The sequence below is a fragment of the Syzygium oleosum genome, unplaced genomic scaffold, assembly GCF_021117445.2.
Source record: "Syzygium oleosum isolate NSW1041296 unplaced genomic scaffold, Sole_v2.1 Sole_v2.01, whole genome shotgun sequence".
Lineage (NCBI taxonomy): Eukaryota > Viridiplantae > Streptophyta > Magnoliopsida > Myrtales > Myrtaceae > Syzygium > Syzygium oleosum.
In genome coordinates this window covers 24,935,678-24,955,835 of record NW_026607485.1, presented here as the reverse complement: position 1 = coordinate 24,955,835, position 20,158 = coordinate 24,935,678, and the positions used below count along the sequence as shown (strand labels likewise).

Here is a 20,158-nt window from a genome sequence, read left to right as displayed (position 1 = left end):
CAATGATAGAATAGGGCCTTGGTGTGCGAGAGACAAGAGCCAAAATGGGAGTGTGATTATTCGACTTTCGATACATCATCTCTTCTTGAATTCAGAGAAATACAGGTTCTTACAGATTCTATTTGTTTCCTACCAACTGATTCTCTCCTTGTTTATTCACGAATTCTCTTTAAATTTGCCTTTTTTCACAAATTATTCTCGAACATAGTGATTAAGGCTCGGAGCACGGTGTCCTGTGTGAATTGCTAACAAGTACCCCATATTTTTTTCATGTGTATTGAATGGCATGGAGGCGTCAATCTGCGATGAATGCAAAAACACTGTTTGCTGCATCGTATAAAATGCTTCCTTGAACCCATTACAGATTCAGCTCAATCGCTTCGCGAGGAATGAGACAAGTACGCGATTGAGAGACAATGAGTTGACAGAAAGAAGTGTGTGGTTTCATATCTCACTGGGTATACAGAAATACTATTCACAATACAAGTTAATCATCATTTGCCAATTAACAACCGATCAGCCAAGTCGCTAAGATGTATGCTTGATATGTTTTGTGGAACAAGCAATTAGATTATAGAATTTACGATGGTAGGGAGCTAAGACTATGCTGATCGGAACATGAAGTAGATAGTAAACGAAAGCTGTTGCACAGGCTTGTCCTACCGTTGATGCGGTGCCCAGCCTATGATTTAACAGTTGTAAATCATGTACCTAGGGTTTGCGTCTCTTTCAATAGTTCGATAGGGGAAGAACGTGTTTGCTTTGGAGAATGATCAGCTTAATCTATCGAAATATGTCGACCCTTTGATGGTTTCTTGACAATCAATAACGAAAGAAAGTCAATTACTCACAAATACAGCATAAAGATAAGTGCAGCATCTTGACAATAATATTAACATTATATTCACCACATATTCTGATTATCGACGATGTACATCATAATTAATGCTCTACAGAAGATCAATTGTGTCCCTAGGGTTTTAACAGGAACCCAACTCATTGTCCAAGATACCAGGAGGAGTGCCCTCCAGCAAGCAGGAAACTGGAGGAATAGTCAGTGTCTCCGTATCCCCATAAGCATTCCAACAAAAAGGGTCCAACATGAAATTCCCTTGTGCTGGAAGAAGCTCGATGTCCGATATCGTTATGTTTGTGCACGGGAACAAGTCGCTGCATGCGAAGTGCATCGGTGGGCTGCGCACATCGTACGTGCACTTTATGTTCGTGTAGAGCACATCCGACACTAGCACTGCCGAAGTTTGGTTGGTGCACTGCTTGGCAAGGCAGTAGAACTGGTCGATTATGATGGGGTTCCGAACATTGTCCATGTGGATGTTGTCGAATGTCACTCCAGAAACGGCCCCAGCGCGTCCTTGCGTCTTGATACGGACCCCAATGTCTGATGATTTGATTGCTGAGTCTCGGACCGTGATGTTGGAGACGCAAGCCTGTGAGTTGCGATTGCCTAGGCTTCCGATGCTGACCAATCATGCAAGAAAAGAAAAAATTGGAAAGAAGTGAGCAGTGTGGGATATATATTGATGATATACCAATTGGAACAGAAGATGAACGTCAATATATATTTTAGAATCACATTATTTGGATCGAACCTGATTCCATGATTAGGTCCACAGGTTATGTTCCGTACATAAACGTCGTAACAGCCTGACCCAATCGAAACACAATTGTCGCCTTCACAAGAAATAACACGCAAGAAGTTGTTATGCAGTTATGGAGTAGGATGCATAATTTAAAGTGTATTTATATGAATTTGGGGGCTCACCATTGGAGATGACTGAATTGTAAATCTCAACACTGATAGTGTTCTCGATGTCAATACCAGTGGTGTTAGGGCTCAGAGGAGGAGCACTTATGACGATGGAGTCAATGTGAACATTTCTGCAATTATCAAATCTGAAGTGGAGCCGAGGGCTGTTCCTTATTTTGAGCCCTTGCAGAGTTAAGTTGGAGCTCATGAAGAACCTTATAGCCTACATTAGTTTGAACAAAGAAGGGAAAAAAGGCACAAGATTACTGGCATTTAGCTTCTTTATCTGAAGATTTTAATATTCAAATTGAATATATTACTTGACACAGTTGGACACATACAAAGAGGCTATCACATGGACCAAACAATGTAGTTCCCTTTCCTCCCTGCAAAACTTGAATTCACAAATCATGCATGAGTGGTACAAAATTAGAGAAATATAGTGTGTATTCTTCATGAAGAGTCTGATTAAGAGTACCTTATGAGGTTTGCAAGGAAGATCCCACCATTCTCTCCTTTCCCGTCTATTAGACCATCTCCTCGTAGCGACATGATGTTAACCCGGTAAAAGACCAGCCACTGCCGCCTGCTGAGCCCCTTTGGCCACGATTCTGGTCCATCAGGAGGCATGAGCTTGCCGTTGACCTTTTCAAGTAATTAAAAGACAACATTTTGGTGTTTTCAGAAAGAAACTTGTTTTCAGGATGACTTCTAAACATAGACTTAATGACAAACAAGTCTAGCGTTATGTACTATGAAATTTCAACACTGTTTTGAGGACCATTTTTCTGGGTATACCTGGAAGACGATGCCTCCTTCACAAGGGCCGGTGAAGAATGTGGATTGGACCATGAAGGAGTAACCGGATGGCACATAGAGAACTGGAGACTCTACTCGGCTGCTGCATGCCTCGTCCCATGCCATCTTGAATGCCTCCATGTTGCCGGCCCCTCCATCACCCACCGCACCAAACATTCTCACATCGTAAACATTTGTTGAGTGATTACGGTCACTAGGTGGCTCTGCCGGGGAAGGAGAAGGAGGAGGAGGAAGTGGAATGGTGGGTGTCTTAGGGTGGTGGTGGTGGTGAGTGTGCTCGTGCTTCGTGTGATTGTGCCATCTCGTGCGAGCGGGAACGAAGAGGAATATGAAAACAATGCACGACAAAATTCTAGGAATTGTAATGCACAACATTGTCACTTCAACTTAGTGTAAGTCAGAACCTGAAGCAGGATGGCTCTATATTGGTGCTTAGTTCCTAGGAAAAGCTTATGTAACTTGCAAGTGAAGACAGTCTACGATTATAGAAACACAACTTGCCAAAACAATAGAGCAGAGTTTGCTCCTTTAGAATGCATGAAGAAACAGAAAGCAGGATTTATATATAAAAAGCACCAGAAGTGGGAACGGTTTTATGCAAAGTCTACAGAGCCTCATAACCGATCTTTTTGAGCTAAAATAATGGCGTGAACCGACCATTTCTAAGTAAGACGATGACACTTTTAGAGCGTGGAGTGTTGCAGTTGCTGGACCATTTCCAGAAAAGAGGAACAAAAAAGGATTACACGACACTCTCATATGTGGCACATAGCTGATCTGACCCCATGTTCTCTCCCATTAGTTTTACTTTCATCCCTCCCAAGTTTCATATTTCTGAAGACTTTCGACGGCCTCGCGGCGAGTTTGTTTGGAAAGAGAAATGTTAGGTTGATTGAACTTTGTCCTTTGTTTGTTCTTGTTACCACTAACGAATTTCTCAAGAAAGACTTGTTAAGCAGAAGAACAGACAAGATACATTATCCATCTACAACCACTAAGATTCACTTTTGAGCTCAAGAAAAATTTGCAGGAGTGATTGTGTCGTGGCCTGGCTAAATGTTATCAACTTTAATGATTGGTATTCTGTCCAATCGTTTTCGTTTTAGTTCATCGAACGAGTCGATTCTGTTGAACTCAATAAGCCTTTTCAACTACTTCTGGGACGATAACCAATTATTTCTCCGCTATTCCTAACCTCCTTCACTGAACGTGGATTCTCTCTAGTTTATGAAAAGCAAGAAAGTGAAGATTGAATATTCTGCAAACGTCGAAGTGCATACTATATCAGCAGTGTTCACAAATAAGAAAATACAAATCTTTTAAAGATTCCCTTTGATCAAAAGCTTAGTTAAAGTGCCTGGATTCACGCAGCAAAGGGCACTAGCTATGATAATTTACTTCTCCGGCGGCTGTTATGTACATATTCAGACAAAAAACGTCGACAAAATAATACCTGTATTTGAAACAATGCCATGAAGCATTTGAACTTTGCTGGACTAATCCGCTCTTTATGCGCGCTAGAGATGCCCGTCACTCACTCGTTCAGCCAATTAGATTCGACCTAAAGTTTAGATAAAAGTACGACTTTATGCTTGACGATAATTATGTATAAGCTCGAGAACTTAAAGTAACTCTTTGATTTATGCACAATCAATAGATGTTTCAGTACTCCTGCTCGACGTTTATTAGTTGATTTGAGCTTGGGAAGTGGGCGACTATTTGTTGAAGTGGTCAAAGTTCCAAAGCAAAACAAACCACTAGATCTGTATGAATATCATAATTCACTTATTGAAAGAATGGAAGTACAACACAAAAGTTGGGTGAAAGAATGGAGTTTATGCCGGCACAGATACAGATGATTTCCATTAAGAATGGTTCGGATGCTCCTATATGGAAATGATCCAGCATCCGGAATGTTACATCCCGCAAATCTTTGTTAGATAATTAGGTATTTTCGGTCTTCTTAGTTGCTCTTAGCAAACACTGCAAAGCGTTCCAAACCACGTCGCAGTAAACTCTCCAGAAATGGTTGCAGTGCCTGCATAAAACTAAGATCAGCAGTCTAATAAAAGAAGTTTCATTATTTTCCGGCAAATATAGCTTCTAAAACAATGAATATAAAACACTTTCTCCAGAAGCAAAAAAGTACTGATTTCTCAAAAGAGAGAATAGCAGCAGAAGTTTTTTACTTTCCTAGTTCCATCATTAGACTTATCAATCAGTATAGTTGACTTGACAACAAAGTAATTAGGTAGCTATTTAAATGCGGCGAGTTCATTGACATATACAAGCTTCAATAACTACGCAAGGGACAGAGAGAATCCTTACAGATGCTACAGGAACCAAAAGTTGAGGCACCTCATAAGAAACTGTCAGCTGGAAAAAAAATGAAACACTTGTAAGGGAGCTACACTACTTAAGCCATGAAACAGAACTGTATATTTTTTTATCTAGTGTATAGCATTACCGCTCCTATCTTCTTCATTCCATTTAGACATGTTAGTGAAAAACACATACATAGAAAACAGCCGTTTTGATTTATATCCTTAGTGCAGCATTAATACACAGTAGGAATTCAAATTTTGCCAGTCAATTGAAAGTAAGAGAATGTGCATAGCATTCATAGCAAACCACACATCAGCAGTAAGACATCAAAAACAGTATAATGCTTTGTGCGTCTTACTTCTACTATGCAGGAAGATGGACCTTTTGGATAAAACCGAACAGCTCCTCTGCCACATGAGAAATCAGGTGTCACCCAATTTTAAATACAGTGTAATCAATCAATTTTTACGAATATTTAGAACAATTGGGTATTACTAAAATAAATGTTTTACATTAAAAGACCAAGCACTTGGAATATGTGATCAATGAGCATAGTATGTGATAGAATCTTGACAATCCAAGGCATGCAAGTACATAGAAAACAAAGAACAATAGGATACCAGCCATAAAGATCCAACATTATAGAAAGTTTAAGTGATAGGTGGAGGAACTAACTGCCATAACTAGATGGCACTGTATGAGGGATCGGAACTAGATCAGTAAGAACCCACTCACAAAACCAAATACATGGGCCATGGAGAAAAGAGAAACTTGGCTGCGACAAGTAAACCGTATAAACAAGCAATGATAGTTCTGACATCAACGAATGAAAATTTTATGCAACTTCAAGAAAGGGGAAAAAAAGCTGCGATGATGTTCAAAGAGACTGGTCACGTATCATGAGGTTTCAATAGGGTCACACAGAAAATTTGTATGAATGGTTTCAGTTTACCAATAGGACTTTACCATTGTTTTTACATTTCCTTAAAGGGGAATAAGCTTTGAACTAGATTTAGCAGATTTACTTTTGCCTAACGAAGTAGCTACTAAAAATCTAATCAAAATTTGTGAGTCCTTTCGCATCATTATGAGTTCATTATTCAGATTATAGAAAAGTCATGATGGGATCAAATACTGTTTAAATGTTCTTTTTTTTTTTCACAGCATGAGGGCATTTTAATCTACAAGTAACTTGGCCGTGGTGTTTTAATCAGTTGGGCAGGTTCCAGAAGATGGCCTCTCTATAAATATGTCATTTTCGTACAGTTTTCCCTAAGAAAACCATGATTATTCAATCCGATAGCAGTCTCATTTTGTCGCGTCAATCAAATACTTAATGTTCTTCCCTCAAGCAAGAAAGAGCCATTTAATTCCTATCAGCATGGGAACAACAATATGCTCAATACCTGAGAAGCACAGCCCATAACAATTGAAGTAGCACCGACACCGGCATGCGACACGCGACACGACACAACTCTCCGACACGTCATTTATCAAAAAATGAGAATTCCGACATGTTGGGAAACATTATATATTACGTGCATATTTTTATATATACATGATAAATTATCATTTTTATGATTATTTCAATCAAATTAATTTGATTCAAATCCACAAATAAATAAATAATAAAAAAAAGAGTGTCGGACGAGTGTCAGTGTCCGACATGACACGGAGGCCCGCAGAGAGTGTCCGTGCTTCCTAGATAACAATTGCGACAAAGCCTAAAGGAGCATATGCAGATTCAGCCCCAATGTGAATCTTGCTTAAATCAAGTTCACGTCATACAAGCATATTGGTAGTGGTTACTGTGCCAACATGAATAATATTCCCGTAGAGGATACCCTATAACAGCAGAAGCTTATTGTTTTAGTAGCCTCATCAGAATTTGTATAATGAAAAATACAGAACATTTTTCTGTAACATTTTACCTGTTCGGAAGACCTTCTAGGGATCTCCAGTGGATTTTCTGGTTTGGGGTTGGCTGCACAAAGTGTCCAAATTATGGCCTCAGCAAGAATGAAAAAAATAAGATCACCAATGTAAAACTATGTAAAGACACGTGTGTAACTCTGTGTTTCATCACCTGCATATTTCGAGCAAGCCAAGAGTATTCAATGTCCTGACCAAAGGCTTTATACTTTAGAGACCACCTTGATAAATCGGGCTTATCCTCCAAGATCTGTATATTGAAATCAACCATCAAAATTTCAAAAGCAAAGACGCAAGCCACTCAACTGGAATAGTTTTCCTGGTCAGTTTGGAAGTGGAATGGATACCACAAGTATGCTGCCGAGAAATTAAAATTAGTGACTCCAGTGACCATGATAATCTGTTAAGCTTACATCCACATATTATACATTCATGTAGCTTTCTTAAGGTTAGAGATATAGTAAGGCAAACTACTGGGGATTCTCTCAGCATGTCTCTCTAATGGAAGCAGAGCCAAAATTGGACACTCATAAGCCCACACCACACAATTAAGGGGGGACAAAAAAACTCAACCTGATAACTCAAGAGTTCTTTTATTTAGCCCGGGAATATGGTGTTATTAGTGGATCTGACAGCTTTTCGGCCGATTCAAATGCAGGTGCTTTTTCTTATTGAGCAAGAAGCACATACATGCTTTTTGAAGTTTACAGTAGAACGCAGCATGTCTCCACAATTACCAAACCGAATTAGATGCAGAAGGGAGCCATGTATGGCACCTCAGCACATACCATCCAGAGTTTACAGTTTACTTCTCCGACATTTTGATGGGCAAAATTTGAAATAGTACTTCCCAAATTCGTAAACCCAAGTCCTTGCTCATCAATCCTCAAATCAGAAATCCACCAATATCCAAGATAGGCATGAGCAAGTATGTTTGCTTATATGTGAGATTAGAGGAACATCAACCAATACCAGAAATCAGAGCATCCCTAGATACAATGTCTTTATTTAGCCACAGATTAGCATCCATTATCCGCTACAATCTAATACGTCAGGGCTTCAACAAGCGGTGGTGGTGTGAAACCACAAACTATGAAGTTGAAGAACACCAAGACCTCCATCCCTTGATTTGACATCGAAAGAAAGAATAAAAGGAAATGATGAATAGAACAAGCTATTTCTTTGAAAATTTTAGTTGTACTAAGGCAATAGATTGATATCCCTAAACCACATTATGCGCAACTAAAAGAATTGTACTGAGGAAAGGCATCTCCTTGCAAACCTTTACAGAAGAAATAAAAGGCATCCAACGAGGAATTGATTCACGATCGGAGTAACATTCATATGCCACTGAAATAGGTACGTCCATCTCCATCTTAACCCTGCATTTGAACAAAGTGCTCAGTTAGCCCAGGAAAGTCGCATTTACACATTCGAATCTCAAAAGCAAGCAGAACGGTTGACCCATCTTCACCTGAAGATACCAGAAAAGAAATATACATCCAATCAACCAGAAAAATGCCCATTTCAAAATGGGTTGGGCGAAAAAAGCCAGAAAATTGACCTGAATGAAACCCAACAAACTCCATGCAATACTAAGTAATTATCCAAGAGGTATAAATGACGAATCAATCAAAGTATGCTGAAGCAATTTGCCCACATTAAAGATAGAGTGAGCGAAACACTACAGAATTTCCCCCTTTAAAGGCACAAGCAATCGGTTAACGAACATGGGTACTCAACAATTTCACCCAAGAAGAATAAAGGGACGCTCACGTGCAGTCCTGCCATTCCATGACAGGAGAGAAAGGTCTAATGCCTGTGGTGGAGAGCGAGCTTCGCCTGGTGGTGGACCCATGAATCGATCGGTTCGTGATGAAGAATGCGCGACCCAAAAGAGACGACGATCTCGAACTCGAGGAAGAAGCGAAGCGGTTCCCGTGGAAGATCGGGTTTCTGGGTTTTCTTGTTGGCAAGTGACCGGGACTGCGAGTGGCAGGACTCGATGCGAAAACCGCGGCGGCCGTTGCAGTTGCAGACATGGCTGCTGATGTCTGTCCAATAAACGGCCCGAGGATGTAACGGAGGCGACCACCTTTGATTAATATCACCAAATCCTCACGCACTTGTCATGACTTGGAATGAGTTCTCCGGGATTTTTCGCAATCTTGTACAAAGGGGACGGACAACATATTCATGTTATGCTCATATGCTGTTTACGTATGGAATGTGGACAGACCAGTTTGTTCATGCTCCTGTTTTGTGGGGATTAAAACGAATCGAGTTTGATTGAATGTCGAGTTTGAGCTCAGCTCGATTTGCTCAAACTTGGTGCTCGAAAGTCAACTTAAGCTTGGTTAGGAGTGTGCAACCGGAACGGTTTTATCAGGAAACAGGACCGGATCACCCAAAAGATAGGTCTCGGAACCAGTTCAAACAGGGACCGGTTCCAAGTGAAGACCTACTCAAGAACCGGATCGGTTTTGAAACCGGTTTTTAGCTTATGTTAAAAAATACCATGATCATATTATTATTATATTTTAGATTGTTGCTTTTGGTGGATATTAATTTTTATTGTTTATCGTAGGGATTATTGCTTTTGGCGGATATGGATTTTTATTATTCATCTTTTTATTTCGAATTGTTTCATTGCTATTCATATTATTTTGTTAGAAAAAATGAAATCAGAAAAAGGAACAAAAGAAAAACAGATTCTCAAGTAGACTCTGGAACCGAATCCGAAAAACAGGACAGGTTCCACAACAGATTCCAAAGTAAAAATGATACGTTCCAGGTTCTAGGTCTGAAATTTACCCATCTTGAAACCGATCACCCTTAAGCTTGGTGCAACATTACAAGTTCTACTCGAGCTCAACTCAAATGAAAAATCAAGAATACTCCAACTTGGCTCAACTCAGCTAGATCGTTGATATATCAAGTGATGTTGCAAACAATGAGCAGGAAATCACAATATTTCTCGATCATAGTAATTCTTAGGGATGAAACCGACTAATGGACTCGGATAAACGACTCCTTGAAATTGACTCGTCTTATTTTGAGTTGAGCTTGAGTTGGAGCCAGTCAAATATCTTATTGAGTCGAGCTTGAGCTTGTTAATACTCAATTAGATAAGCTCACAATTCCAATCGAGCATAATTAAGTATTATCAAGTTTTCATTATCTATTTTGAAAAAATAAAAAAATTTATACATATAGACAAAATCTACTCAAAATTACGCGGCATTTGAGCTTATTAAACTCGAGCTCGAGTTTTATTTATGAGTAAATTGTATTTGAGTTGAGTTGAGTTGAGTACTTTGATTTTTAAATCATGTAAAGCTCAAATAGGAAAATGGATATATGAGTCAGTGTTTATATGAGTTGTGTGACATCCTGAATTTTCATAATAAAATAATTTTTAAATTACTCATTTTTTTTTAAACGAAGGCTCATGTAATTTGATGTTGGCATTCAAAAATGATAGGGACAATAAATTCATTCTATATGTCCTGGTCGTCCAAGTAATGCTGATCGTTTAGGATTCCCATCTCATGAAAAACGATTCGCTTGACAATGTCGTGACCTATTTGCTCTTGTTTCTATTGATGATGTGACAATGGAGGACCGAATTGTACAATCTGAGTTTTGAGTCATTTGAGTTAATTTGAAAGGACAAAAAAGGAAGAAAGGAAGAAGACGGAACCTAGAGAGCATGGTAAATTCAAGGACCAAGATTTCGATTTCATTAAACTAAATTGAGAACCGTGCAAACATCCACATTTTTTTTATCTACCCTTCAAAACACCTTAATTCGAAGATGGGGGCGACAAACGATCCAAATATCCTCGATCCCGAATCATCGCCAATCGCATGTCAAGAGATAATGATACTCGTATAAAACAAAAATACATTAATCTAAATATGTCCTTAATTTTGAACTCAAGAGTATTTTTTTGGGGTGAGAGAAGAAAAATTATCCCCTAATTTGAAGGGATAGGCATGCGGGTACCGATACGTTAAAACAAGGAGCGCATCCCTACTAGCCCATTAGGTGGATACACCTGAACAGGCGAGGCAATCCTAGTCGGGAGCTTCTGCTTTCCCTACTTTAGTGAGGTATCCTCAGTAATCACCGCCAAGAATTCAAGGCAGTCAAGAGATATCCGTATTTTTTTATCTACCATTCAAAACACCCTAGTTCGACCCTAATTCGAAGATGGGGCGACGAGCGATCCAAATATCCTCGATCCCGAATCATCGCCAATCGCATGTCAAGAGATAATGATTTGAAGATGGGGCGACGAACGATCCAAATATCCTCGATCCCGAATCATCGCCAATCGCATGTCAAGAGATAATGATACTCATATAAAACAAAAGTACATTGATCTAAATATGTCCTTAATTTTGAACTCTAGAGTATTTTTCTGGGGTGAGAGAAGAAAAATTATCCCCTAATTTGGAAGGTTAGGCATGCGGGCACCGACGCGTTAAAATAAGGAGCGCATCCCTACCAGCCCGTTAGGTGGATACACCTGAACATGCGAGGCGGTCCTAGTCGGGAGCTTCTGCTTCTCCTGCTTTGGTGAGGTACCCTCAGTAACCATCGTCAATAATTCAAGGCAGTCAAGAGATATCCATATTTTTTTTTATCTACCATTCAAAACACCCTAGTTCGACCCTAATTCGAAGATGGCGTGACGAACGATCCAAATATCCTCGATCCCGGATCATCCAAATGCAATTTTTCAACAACGAAGCCAATCGCATGCCGAGAGATAACGATACTCAGGCATAAAACAAAAAGGCACGCTAAGTCGAGCTCATACTTCTAATTTGCCTCTGTGCTTTTTCTAAGCTCCCATTTACTTTTTGGCACCAGATGCCAAACTTGGAGAGGGGCTAATCCACTTCTGATTGGAACTCAGCTTCCAACCCTTTCCCCCTTTGTCCCTTTCAAAGACCTTTCCGTGGCCGCTCACCGCGCAAAATGAGATCCCAAACGTCAAACCCCCCTCTCCCTCCTCCTTTACTTAGCCATTTAAAACTCCCCAAGTGATTCTCCAAGACCCAAACCAGACGGTCAAATCTACCATTCCCTCCATCAGGACGACCACTCGCTCTCATCAGCTACATAAACCCCCTCTAGACCTCCTCCCAAGCCAATGCGCACCCGTATTGGATTCCCTCCTCTCCGGCACATTCCGTCGAACACCTCGCGGGCATGGCGCTGGAGGTCGCCTGGTACGACTTCGTCTGCTTCGGCATTGTGGGCGTCGCCGTCCTCGGGTCCCTGTGGCTGATCTGGAGGAAAGAGGGCGCTTGCCGGCGCGGCGACGGCGACAGCTTGTACGAGAGCTTGCTGGTGGGCCGGCCCGAGAGCAATGGGTCGATGCAGGGGTCGGTCCCGAAGGGCCACGTGGGCTCGTCGCAGCTCTGGACCAGCTGCTGGCGCGGGGTTCACCCGGGATGGCTGCTGGGGACGCGGCTCTGCTCGCTCCTGGTCATGTTGGGGTTCATGTTCATGGATATCGATGACTGGGGCGTGAGCGTGTACATCTACTACACCGAGTAAGTCCTCCTCCTCCTCCTCCTTGACGACGAGGGCGGCGTCACGATGATATCGGTAATTCTAACTTAACTGGTTTAGTTGCTTCGGCATGGGCCCATGAAAGCAAAAATCATATCTTTAGCGGGTTACGATCACAACAGAGCAAGAATTTTCAGTTGCTCGGTGAACCCAGATTCAGATATTCACTTTCAGCTCAGTGAAGAAGTTCAACTTGGTTACGTCGCCATGTAAATATGCCAAGAGCGGTAGCTACACTAAAATTAAATTCTTGACCTTTTTCATTTACGTATCGCCCGTTGCCAAGTGGACGGTCGTGATCGATGAAGTCGGCTGCACACAGGCCACGTGTAGCCTGAGCACAGTTGATTGTATTTGTCATTGTCAGTGGAATTAAAACTATATGACATAATTTAGTAGATTTGAGGCCACTTAGACGGCTGGTTGGTGTACTTTTCTTTTTGACTTTAGCCAAGTATTAGGCATTGTGGTTTAGCCCATCAGGATGCCCTGGATCTTATGAGCTTGCAAATGGCTGGCGTGATTCTTGGGCTTAGTGAATTCTTAGACGACCCATTTGATCGAGAAAGTTAAATAAAATAAACAGAAAAATTTGATGGCAGGAAGTTAGACGTTGCTTGGCTCCATTGCTGCTTGACATTGTTGCTGCTTGACATTCTTTCCGCTTTCAGTCGTGTACCTTCTTTGGTAGTGAAATGGAGCTTGCCAATATGTGAAAAATGTGATAGTCGCTTCATATTTAATACGGTATCTGGATGTGCTAAGGGGTTACTCTGCTCGTGCTTGGACTTGGTTGTTGTGTCAGCTTGAACTTGCCGCTCGATTAGTAAAGACCATTTAGCTATAAACTCAAATGTGATGGAAGATTTCAAGATTGACAAATATGGATCTCAGACTGGCTATAATGGCCAAATTCATATATTTCTTGTTCGTTTTTAGAAGTTTCTAATTGAATTTGTCCATTACCAATGCATTGTCGACAATGTTTGCTCGTTGATTTTCTGTGACTCCGCCTTCAACCTTTTCAGGTGGACTTTCGCTCTAGTTATGATCTATTTTGCGGTAAGCCAAATATCATCATTTTTATTTTAATTTCTAGTAAATCAGATTAGTGCTTTGTGCAATAAATTGTTAAATCCTCCAGATCCTGGTACTTTAAGACTATCCATTGCGAAGTGCATACTTATCTCCTTTATAGAGTATCTTAAATCTCACAAGTGAAAATGAAATGTTTGCAATAGGTAGGGTCTGTGGTGTCTGCACATGGGTGCTGGTTGTATCACATGCCATCTCCTTCTACAAATGGAGCTAGGGGTGAGTTCAAGAGGGATTTGGAAGAGAGTATACCAACCACTTCTAACTCGAACGGAGAACAAGAAATCAGGGGCTCCAAGTTGAGACGTCGCTACACTGAAGAGGAGATCCTGCAAAGAGCGGGATTTTGGGGATATCTGATGCAAGTTCTATATCAGGTGGGATCAGCTAAATCAACTTCATCGAACAGATTTTAGATGTTTGTTCTATGCATTGGCGACCTTCTTTTGTCAGTTTTCTTGGGCTATCTTGTTTTCTTCTGAGCTAAATTGGCCAGTCATTTGTCCTTCTGAATCTGTTCTTCTTTGCCACGACCTACGTATCTTAGCCATTTAATTTGTGGTAATTTCCCTGACTCCTACCACTTTTATCAATGAGAAAATATCGAGATTGATGATATCATATGTTCTGCTTTTCTTGCGGCTTAAACCAATGTTATCTAGTGTGGTAGCAAATGATTCTTCAGGCCCTTTATATTGATTTATGTGACTTACAGTTGCATCCTAAACTGATACTGATTTTCCTTGAAATTCAGACTTGTGCAGGAGCTGTAGTTATGACAGATGTTATCTTTTGGTGCGTGATAGTCCCATTCATGTCTACAGAACGTCTTGGCCTGAATGTGGTGAGTGCCTTCTTCATGTACACTATGCCTGACGTCAAAGGAACGAGAAATCAAGTAATTTCATTTGCATCTCTCAAGTTTTTCGCACTGCAGTTCCTTCTACCTCCTATAGGGCGAGGCCTTTTTGTGTTTTAAGTGCAAGGCGCTCAAATTGTGTTTTGGATGTTCTGCTGGTTCCAAAAACTTTTGTTTACCTGCCTTTTAACTTATACATCGCAAGTTTAGTATATGACCAAAAAACACTGCAATTTGTTGTAGTTGCAAAGTGGGTGCTATTGATATCTCCACAGTAAGTGGGATGCATGCCCAATACAATTGTTTGTTTGGTTCCCGTGCACTGATCTTCGGAGCATCTTGCACCTCAGCAGTTGATATTCTTTTTAGGGCTGGCTCTTAACTGAACTTCATGCCCGGATGACAATATCTCTTCTAACATATGCAATGTCTTCTTGACAGGTGATGGGATGCATGCACACACTGAATGCCTTCTTCCTACTAGTTGATACTGCGCTCAACAGCCTTGTAAGTCTTGCATACCAGAAGCATATCCCTGAAATATCTTAGCTTATTATACACTCTGGAGCTGCTTCTTTCCTCTTTCACCAGCTTTATAATCCTTGTTTGCATCTAATGTTCCAGCCATTCCCATGGTTCCGGTTCGCATACTTCACGCTCTGGAGCTCTATCTATGTCATTTTTCAATGGGTCATCCATGCCTGTGGTTTTTTATGGTAAAGCTAGTTCTCCACAGCTTCTTCCTTGCTTCTCTCCATAGACTTCGATTTTTTGTTTTTTTTTTGTTTTTGATTCAAATCTTCATAAATTTCTATTCGATGATGATTCTCTAACATAAATTGAGCCTCTACAGGTGGCCATATCCTTTTCTTGTTCTATCAATACCGTGGGCTCCTCTATGGTACATTTATTTTCTCCCGACTCTGTCGCTTTTTTTTTCCTGGAATAGATCGATGGACATGTTCTTGCTAATTCTGTTTATATCTGTAGGTATTTTGCCCTCGCAGTGCTTCACATTCCTTGCTACTATGTATACGCTCTGATCATAAGGGCGAAAAATTCTTTTCTTCCCAGATTGTTTCCCCATTGTTTTGTGAGGTCGTGTTAGCTTCATTCTCTGCATCGCGACTATTTCTTCGTCGAGAGGTGGGTCTCCTTTTTACAATTCCTACTCTTTTAGTTTCATCCTTTTCGGCTCAATGGCCTTACTTACATGCTACGAGACTTCATACACGCAAGGAGGATCGAGTCTCGAATCCTTTTCCTCCTGATTTGTGATTCGCACTCCTTGGGGACAGTTTACAGATAATCAAGTGCTCAAGCTTACATTGTATCAGGAATACTGGTGTATAACTATCATTTTCTATTCTAAATAACAAAATGTCAGTTCAATTATTTTCTTTTCATTCGCGTTCGTACTTTCAACCTCATGACCCCATAGCCCGTCAACCGCTGCCTTATTGCTTTCTTGTTCCCGGTACCTTCGAACAGTTTCGATTGGACCGGCATTTCCCGACGACACCACTTATCCCTGACTCCACTATTTACATTCCCATGCAACACCAATATTCATTAACTAAATTGTGGGTAGGTGTGCGCGCCCGCGAGAAAGAGAGAGAGAGGCGGCGAAAACCGTACTTCAATTTGAATAATAGAATTAATTTAGAGAAGGCGACGTTAAGTTAGATGTCAAGATCATTGCTTCGAAAGAATGAAGAAATCGAGAATGCATATACAGCATTGCATTGTTGTAAACAATGATTACTATTAAGGACAAAAGAATAGAACCAGTCCGAAGGATCTTGCAACAGCATAAGTACTAGGATCAGACACAAGTAATCCTTGTAGAAGAAACAGCAAAGAAACATACAAAAAGAGTCCCTTTAAATACCCCAAGCATTCTGAGTTTCTGAGCCACGGTTGAGAGAGAGCAAGACAAGAGAACAGATACAGAGACCTATGGCCATTTCCCAGAGGATTGCAGGTCTCATGTTTGCACTCCTTTGGATCGGCAACGTCGCGAGAGGCGCTCCCGACACGAGCCAAATATCCGCAGCCTGTAACCAAGCTACGTACCAAGCCGGTGATCCTTTTGCCTATAGCTTAGCCTATGTTCTTTCGGCCTTAGAGACTGTGACACCCAACCACCCGGGTTACGATTATTACGCGACGTCTCCTTATCCAGTGGCGGCTGCCTATGGCCACGCAGCTTGCAATCCAGCGCTTTCCTATCCCGACTGCGTCACATGCATCAGTTATGTGAAAGTACACTTGCTCAATAATTGTCCTAGCAGCGTCGGAGCGCAATTAGTTCTCCACGATTGCAGAATGAGGTACGAACAGTACTCGTTCACCGACTGATCGACCAGCGGCTTGTAACAAGCTACTCGGATCTTCATTTTCTTTGTGCCAAAGGAAACTGTTTTGCTCCACCAATAACGAAAGTCTAATGTTGCTATGTGAGAATTAAGATGGGAAAGTTGGCAACATCCTCAATCACTGTAGCTTGAGTTACATCTTGGAGTTTGATTATGATCGGTTTGCTTTTTGCAATTTGGTGAAAGGTGCGACCTTACAATTCCTTCTTCTTATGTTCTGTTTACAATGTCGGAAAAAAATTGCATCAGGTTTGCTATCAAGACACGAAGACATATTTGGTTTACTTCTTTTTGCTGTTACCATTTTTGTTTTTCGGGGTAAGCCTTGGTTTACCTTCCAATATATGCAGAAATACTGGAGAAGCTGGTCACCTCGTCGTATGATGTCAAAAATTACCCTACTGAGTAACTTCATATTAATTCTAACCACACCTAGTCTTTCGTAATTTAATGCCGCCTCTCATAATTTGCTCATGTGCTTATTAGTTTTTTGTAAATGAAATGTGTCGACGTACGCTGTTGATGCAAGCGGTAAAAGCCCGATACCTTCATTCGGAGGAAGATCGCTAACGGACAGCTCAAGTCCGAGCTTGTGAATATATCCATATTCAGAACCCAAATTCAGTCAAGACAAAACAGGAAATCCTTTTATATTTTAAATTTCTTGACCGATTTGATTCCTTTTATATTTGCTTGGACGACATCTTTTGCACATTAATTTGATATCAAGACAAAACACGAAATGCTTCTCCAATTTGGACGGACTCTAACATCGCAAAGGATATCTGGATTTTTATTACACATTTAAACGTCTGCTAATAACAATTCATCTCGGGTAGGGTTTTTGTTCACGGGCTCAAATTCGAGCCATATTTTTAACGGTTAACAAGTAGCTTCTTTATGCTGCTAGCGATTGTTTTGAAGGGAAAAGTAACATTCAACTTCTGAGGAATGGGTTCTATGTAGTTTAGTGTATTTTGTTAATGGTGACTGATTATGATGGAAATGCTATTTCCACAGCTACATTTGCTTGGGGCCACAGCTTCTTACTTTTGAGAATTGTGGCCAAGTCAAACCGTGTTTTGCAAAAATTCCCTCTCCTGTTCATTCTCTTGTGTGTTCTCTGGTAAATTACAGCTCTCAGTACCACATAATTTCAATAATCGAGTTAGATGAAGGAAAACAAATTCAGCATGAATTGAACTCGTCATGCTCACAAACTCTGACACACAGAATCTAAGGAACTATTTGCTTCCCATCCTCAAAATTTTTTAGGAGATACGTGCGTGTGTCACGGACCGTGATTCTCTCATACTCCTGTATCCTTGTAAGTGGTGCTTGGGATTATCAAGTGAAGAGTGATGACATAGAAGGGATGAAATGCAACTGGGGGTTGTGGGAATGGTGTCAGAACAGTTGGTGCTAGGAGTTTTAGGATGGAACGAATATACACTTAAGAGCTCTGAAGGCGGAGTTAGTCTCCCATGAACAAATTGGTTAGGAGCTAATGTCGTTATACTGATGATGCCATGGCAAGCCGAAATCAGTTATTGTACTTAAAGTATTCTATGTGTCTCGCTTGATGGACTAGGCGCCCGAGCTATGCTGAACGTGGTACGATCCGATACGAGGAAGCTATTCGCTGTATCGTTTATTGGAACAACTAGTAAATGAGGGCTGACCTAGTGTGAACAACGCACCAGGCGTTGCACGGGTTTTCTGCGGCCAAGGAACTGCTGGCCCTTGACACATGAATATTGCTTTGGAAGCCGATAAATATATTATGCAGAGGGTTGCGCTGCTGATAGGGTGCATTGACGATTCATAAAGCCGCACATCGACTTTTCTGCGTAACTTTGAACGTTACGAACCCGCCAAGGCAGTTCACAGTATGTACGGATCAATCTGGTCACACCGGAAAAAACCATGGCCACAACGAGTTCTGAAAGAACCGGTAGGCCCCAAAACTGAGCCAACAAATGCTTCAACGTGCACCAAAATGTGCGTGTGTGAGAGAGAGAGTATTGTATTCAAATAGACGTGATCAAGAGGCGGCAAAAAATTAGGAGAAGGCGACATGAGGATAGACATAAATGGAAAATGCCACAGTGCAGATGCAAAATAACTAATGGAGAATGCAGATTGCTTTGAATTCTTGCCTGTTTGCAAGGTGCAGATAGTTTCTGTCAATTGCAATGGCTTTGAAAATTTTTGAACAAATCGATGGGGCAAGTCCTGCATTGGAGTGTTGGTAAACAATGGCCAAACAAGTAGAGAACAAAAGATTACAACCCAAAAGGAAGATCCTTCCAATAAGATAAACACTAGAATCAGACAACCAATTATTGTTCAAATAGCGAAGAAATATAGGAACCCAATCCCTTTAAATGCCCACACTCAATTGAATTTCATAGACACAGTTGAAGAGATTAGGAGAAGAATAACAAGAGAGAGAGCTATGGCAACTTCACAGCTCATTCTAGGTTTCCTACTTGTGCTCATTTGCATTTTGCAATATGGCAAGAGGCGATCCGGACACAAGTGAAAGGTTCAGGGCCTGTAATCTAGCGACTTACCAGGGTGATCACCCTTTCGCTCATGGTTTAGCATATGTGTTGTCGGATTTAGAGACTGTGACACCTAACTGCCCTGGCTTCGATTATTACACCAAGTCTCCTCCGGTAGCAGTCACCTACAGCCACGCCACTTGCAATCAAGATCTTCCCTCTGCCAATTGTGTCACATGTATCAGTTATGTGAACTAATTGAAATGACAACAACATGAATTTAGAGAAGGCGACATTAAGGTAGAGACAGAAAATGGCATAATGCGGTGCATAAAACTAAGTTGATGGTTCACAAGTTGAAGTTAGAAGTCAGTGTAATTGCTTCGAAAAAATGAACTAATCAAGAATGCAAGTCCATAATTGCATTGTTCAAAACAATGACCACAAGTAGATACAAAAGAGTAGAACCAATTAGGATAATCCATCCAACAGGGGAAGTACTAGAATCAGACCCAAGTAACCTTTGTTGAAACGCAAGAAACATACAAAAAGAGTCCCTTCTAAATACCCAGCCATTCCGAGTTTCTGAGCCACTGTTCAAGAGAGAGCAAGAGAGAAGAACAAGTACAGAGAGTTATGGCAACTTCACAGAGAATTTTAGGTGTCATGTTTGTGCTCCTTTGGATTGGCAACATCGCGAGAGGCGATCCAGACACGAGTGCAACATCTGCAGCCTGTAATCAAGTTACGTACCAAGCCAGTGATCCTTTTGCTTATAGCCTATCATACGTACTTTCGGCCTTGGAGACCGTGACACCCAACCACCCAGGTTACAATTATTTCATAACATCTCCTTATCCAGAAGCGCTTGCCTATGGCCACGCA

The 20,158-nt window shown here is 41.0% G+C and overlaps 3 protein-coding genes across 4 annotated transcripts; 1 reads left to right on the top strand and 2 right to left on the bottom strand.

Annotated features, from left to right (window-relative positions):
• Positions 1 to 840: 840 nt before the first annotated feature.
• Positions 841 to 4,183, bottom strand: LOC115676156 (polygalacturonase At1g48100). Its single transcript, XM_030599040.2, is given in 7 exon segments — positions 841 to 1,479; positions 1,611 to 1,692; positions 1,784 to 1,991; positions 2,110 to 2,154; positions 2,247 to 2,278; positions 2,281 to 2,413; positions 2,567 to 4,183. Coding segments are annotated over 7 exon segments (1,395 nt in total). The 5' UTR covers positions 2,963 to 4,183; the 3' UTR covers positions 841 to 980.
• A 220-nt stretch (positions 4,184 to 4,403) lies between these two features.
• Positions 4,404 to 9,071, bottom strand: LOC115676155 (uncharacterized). Of its 2 annotated transcripts, none has more exons than XM_030599039.2 (7): positions 8,621 to 9,071; positions 8,127 to 8,226; positions 6,999 to 7,094; positions 6,844 to 6,896; positions 5,271 to 5,319; positions 4,916 to 4,963; positions 4,404 to 4,625 (listed from the first exon to the last, which is right to left on the bottom strand). In XM_030599039.2, the coding sequence occupies exons 1-7, from the start codon at positions 8,884 to 8,886 to the stop codon at positions 4,551 to 4,553; spliced, it is 687 nt and encodes a 228-aa protein (XP_030454899.1). In that variant the 5' UTR covers positions 8,887 to 9,071; the 3' UTR covers positions 4,404 to 4,550. The 2 variants fall into 2 exon arrangements, with proteins under 2 accessions (XP_030454899.1, XP_056176134.1); XM_056320159.1 differs by lacking the exon at positions 8,621 to 9,071 and adding an exon at positions 8,409 to 8,573.
• Positions 9,072 to 11,988: 2,917 nt separating this feature from the next.
• Positions 11,989 to 15,783, top strand: LOC115676245 (uncharacterized). Its single transcript, XM_030599121.2, has 8 exons — positions 11,989 to 12,415; positions 13,463 to 13,496; positions 13,676 to 13,906; positions 14,284 to 14,373; positions 14,830 to 14,895; positions 15,013 to 15,104; positions 15,242 to 15,289; positions 15,379 to 15,783. Exons 1-8 carry the CDS (start codon positions 12,069 to 12,071, stop codon positions 15,494 to 15,496), a joined length of 1,026 nt encoding a protein of 341 aa, XP_030454981.2. The 5' UTR covers positions 11,989 to 12,068; the 3' UTR covers positions 15,497 to 15,783.
• Positions 15,784 to 20,158: the final 4,375 nt, after the last annotated feature.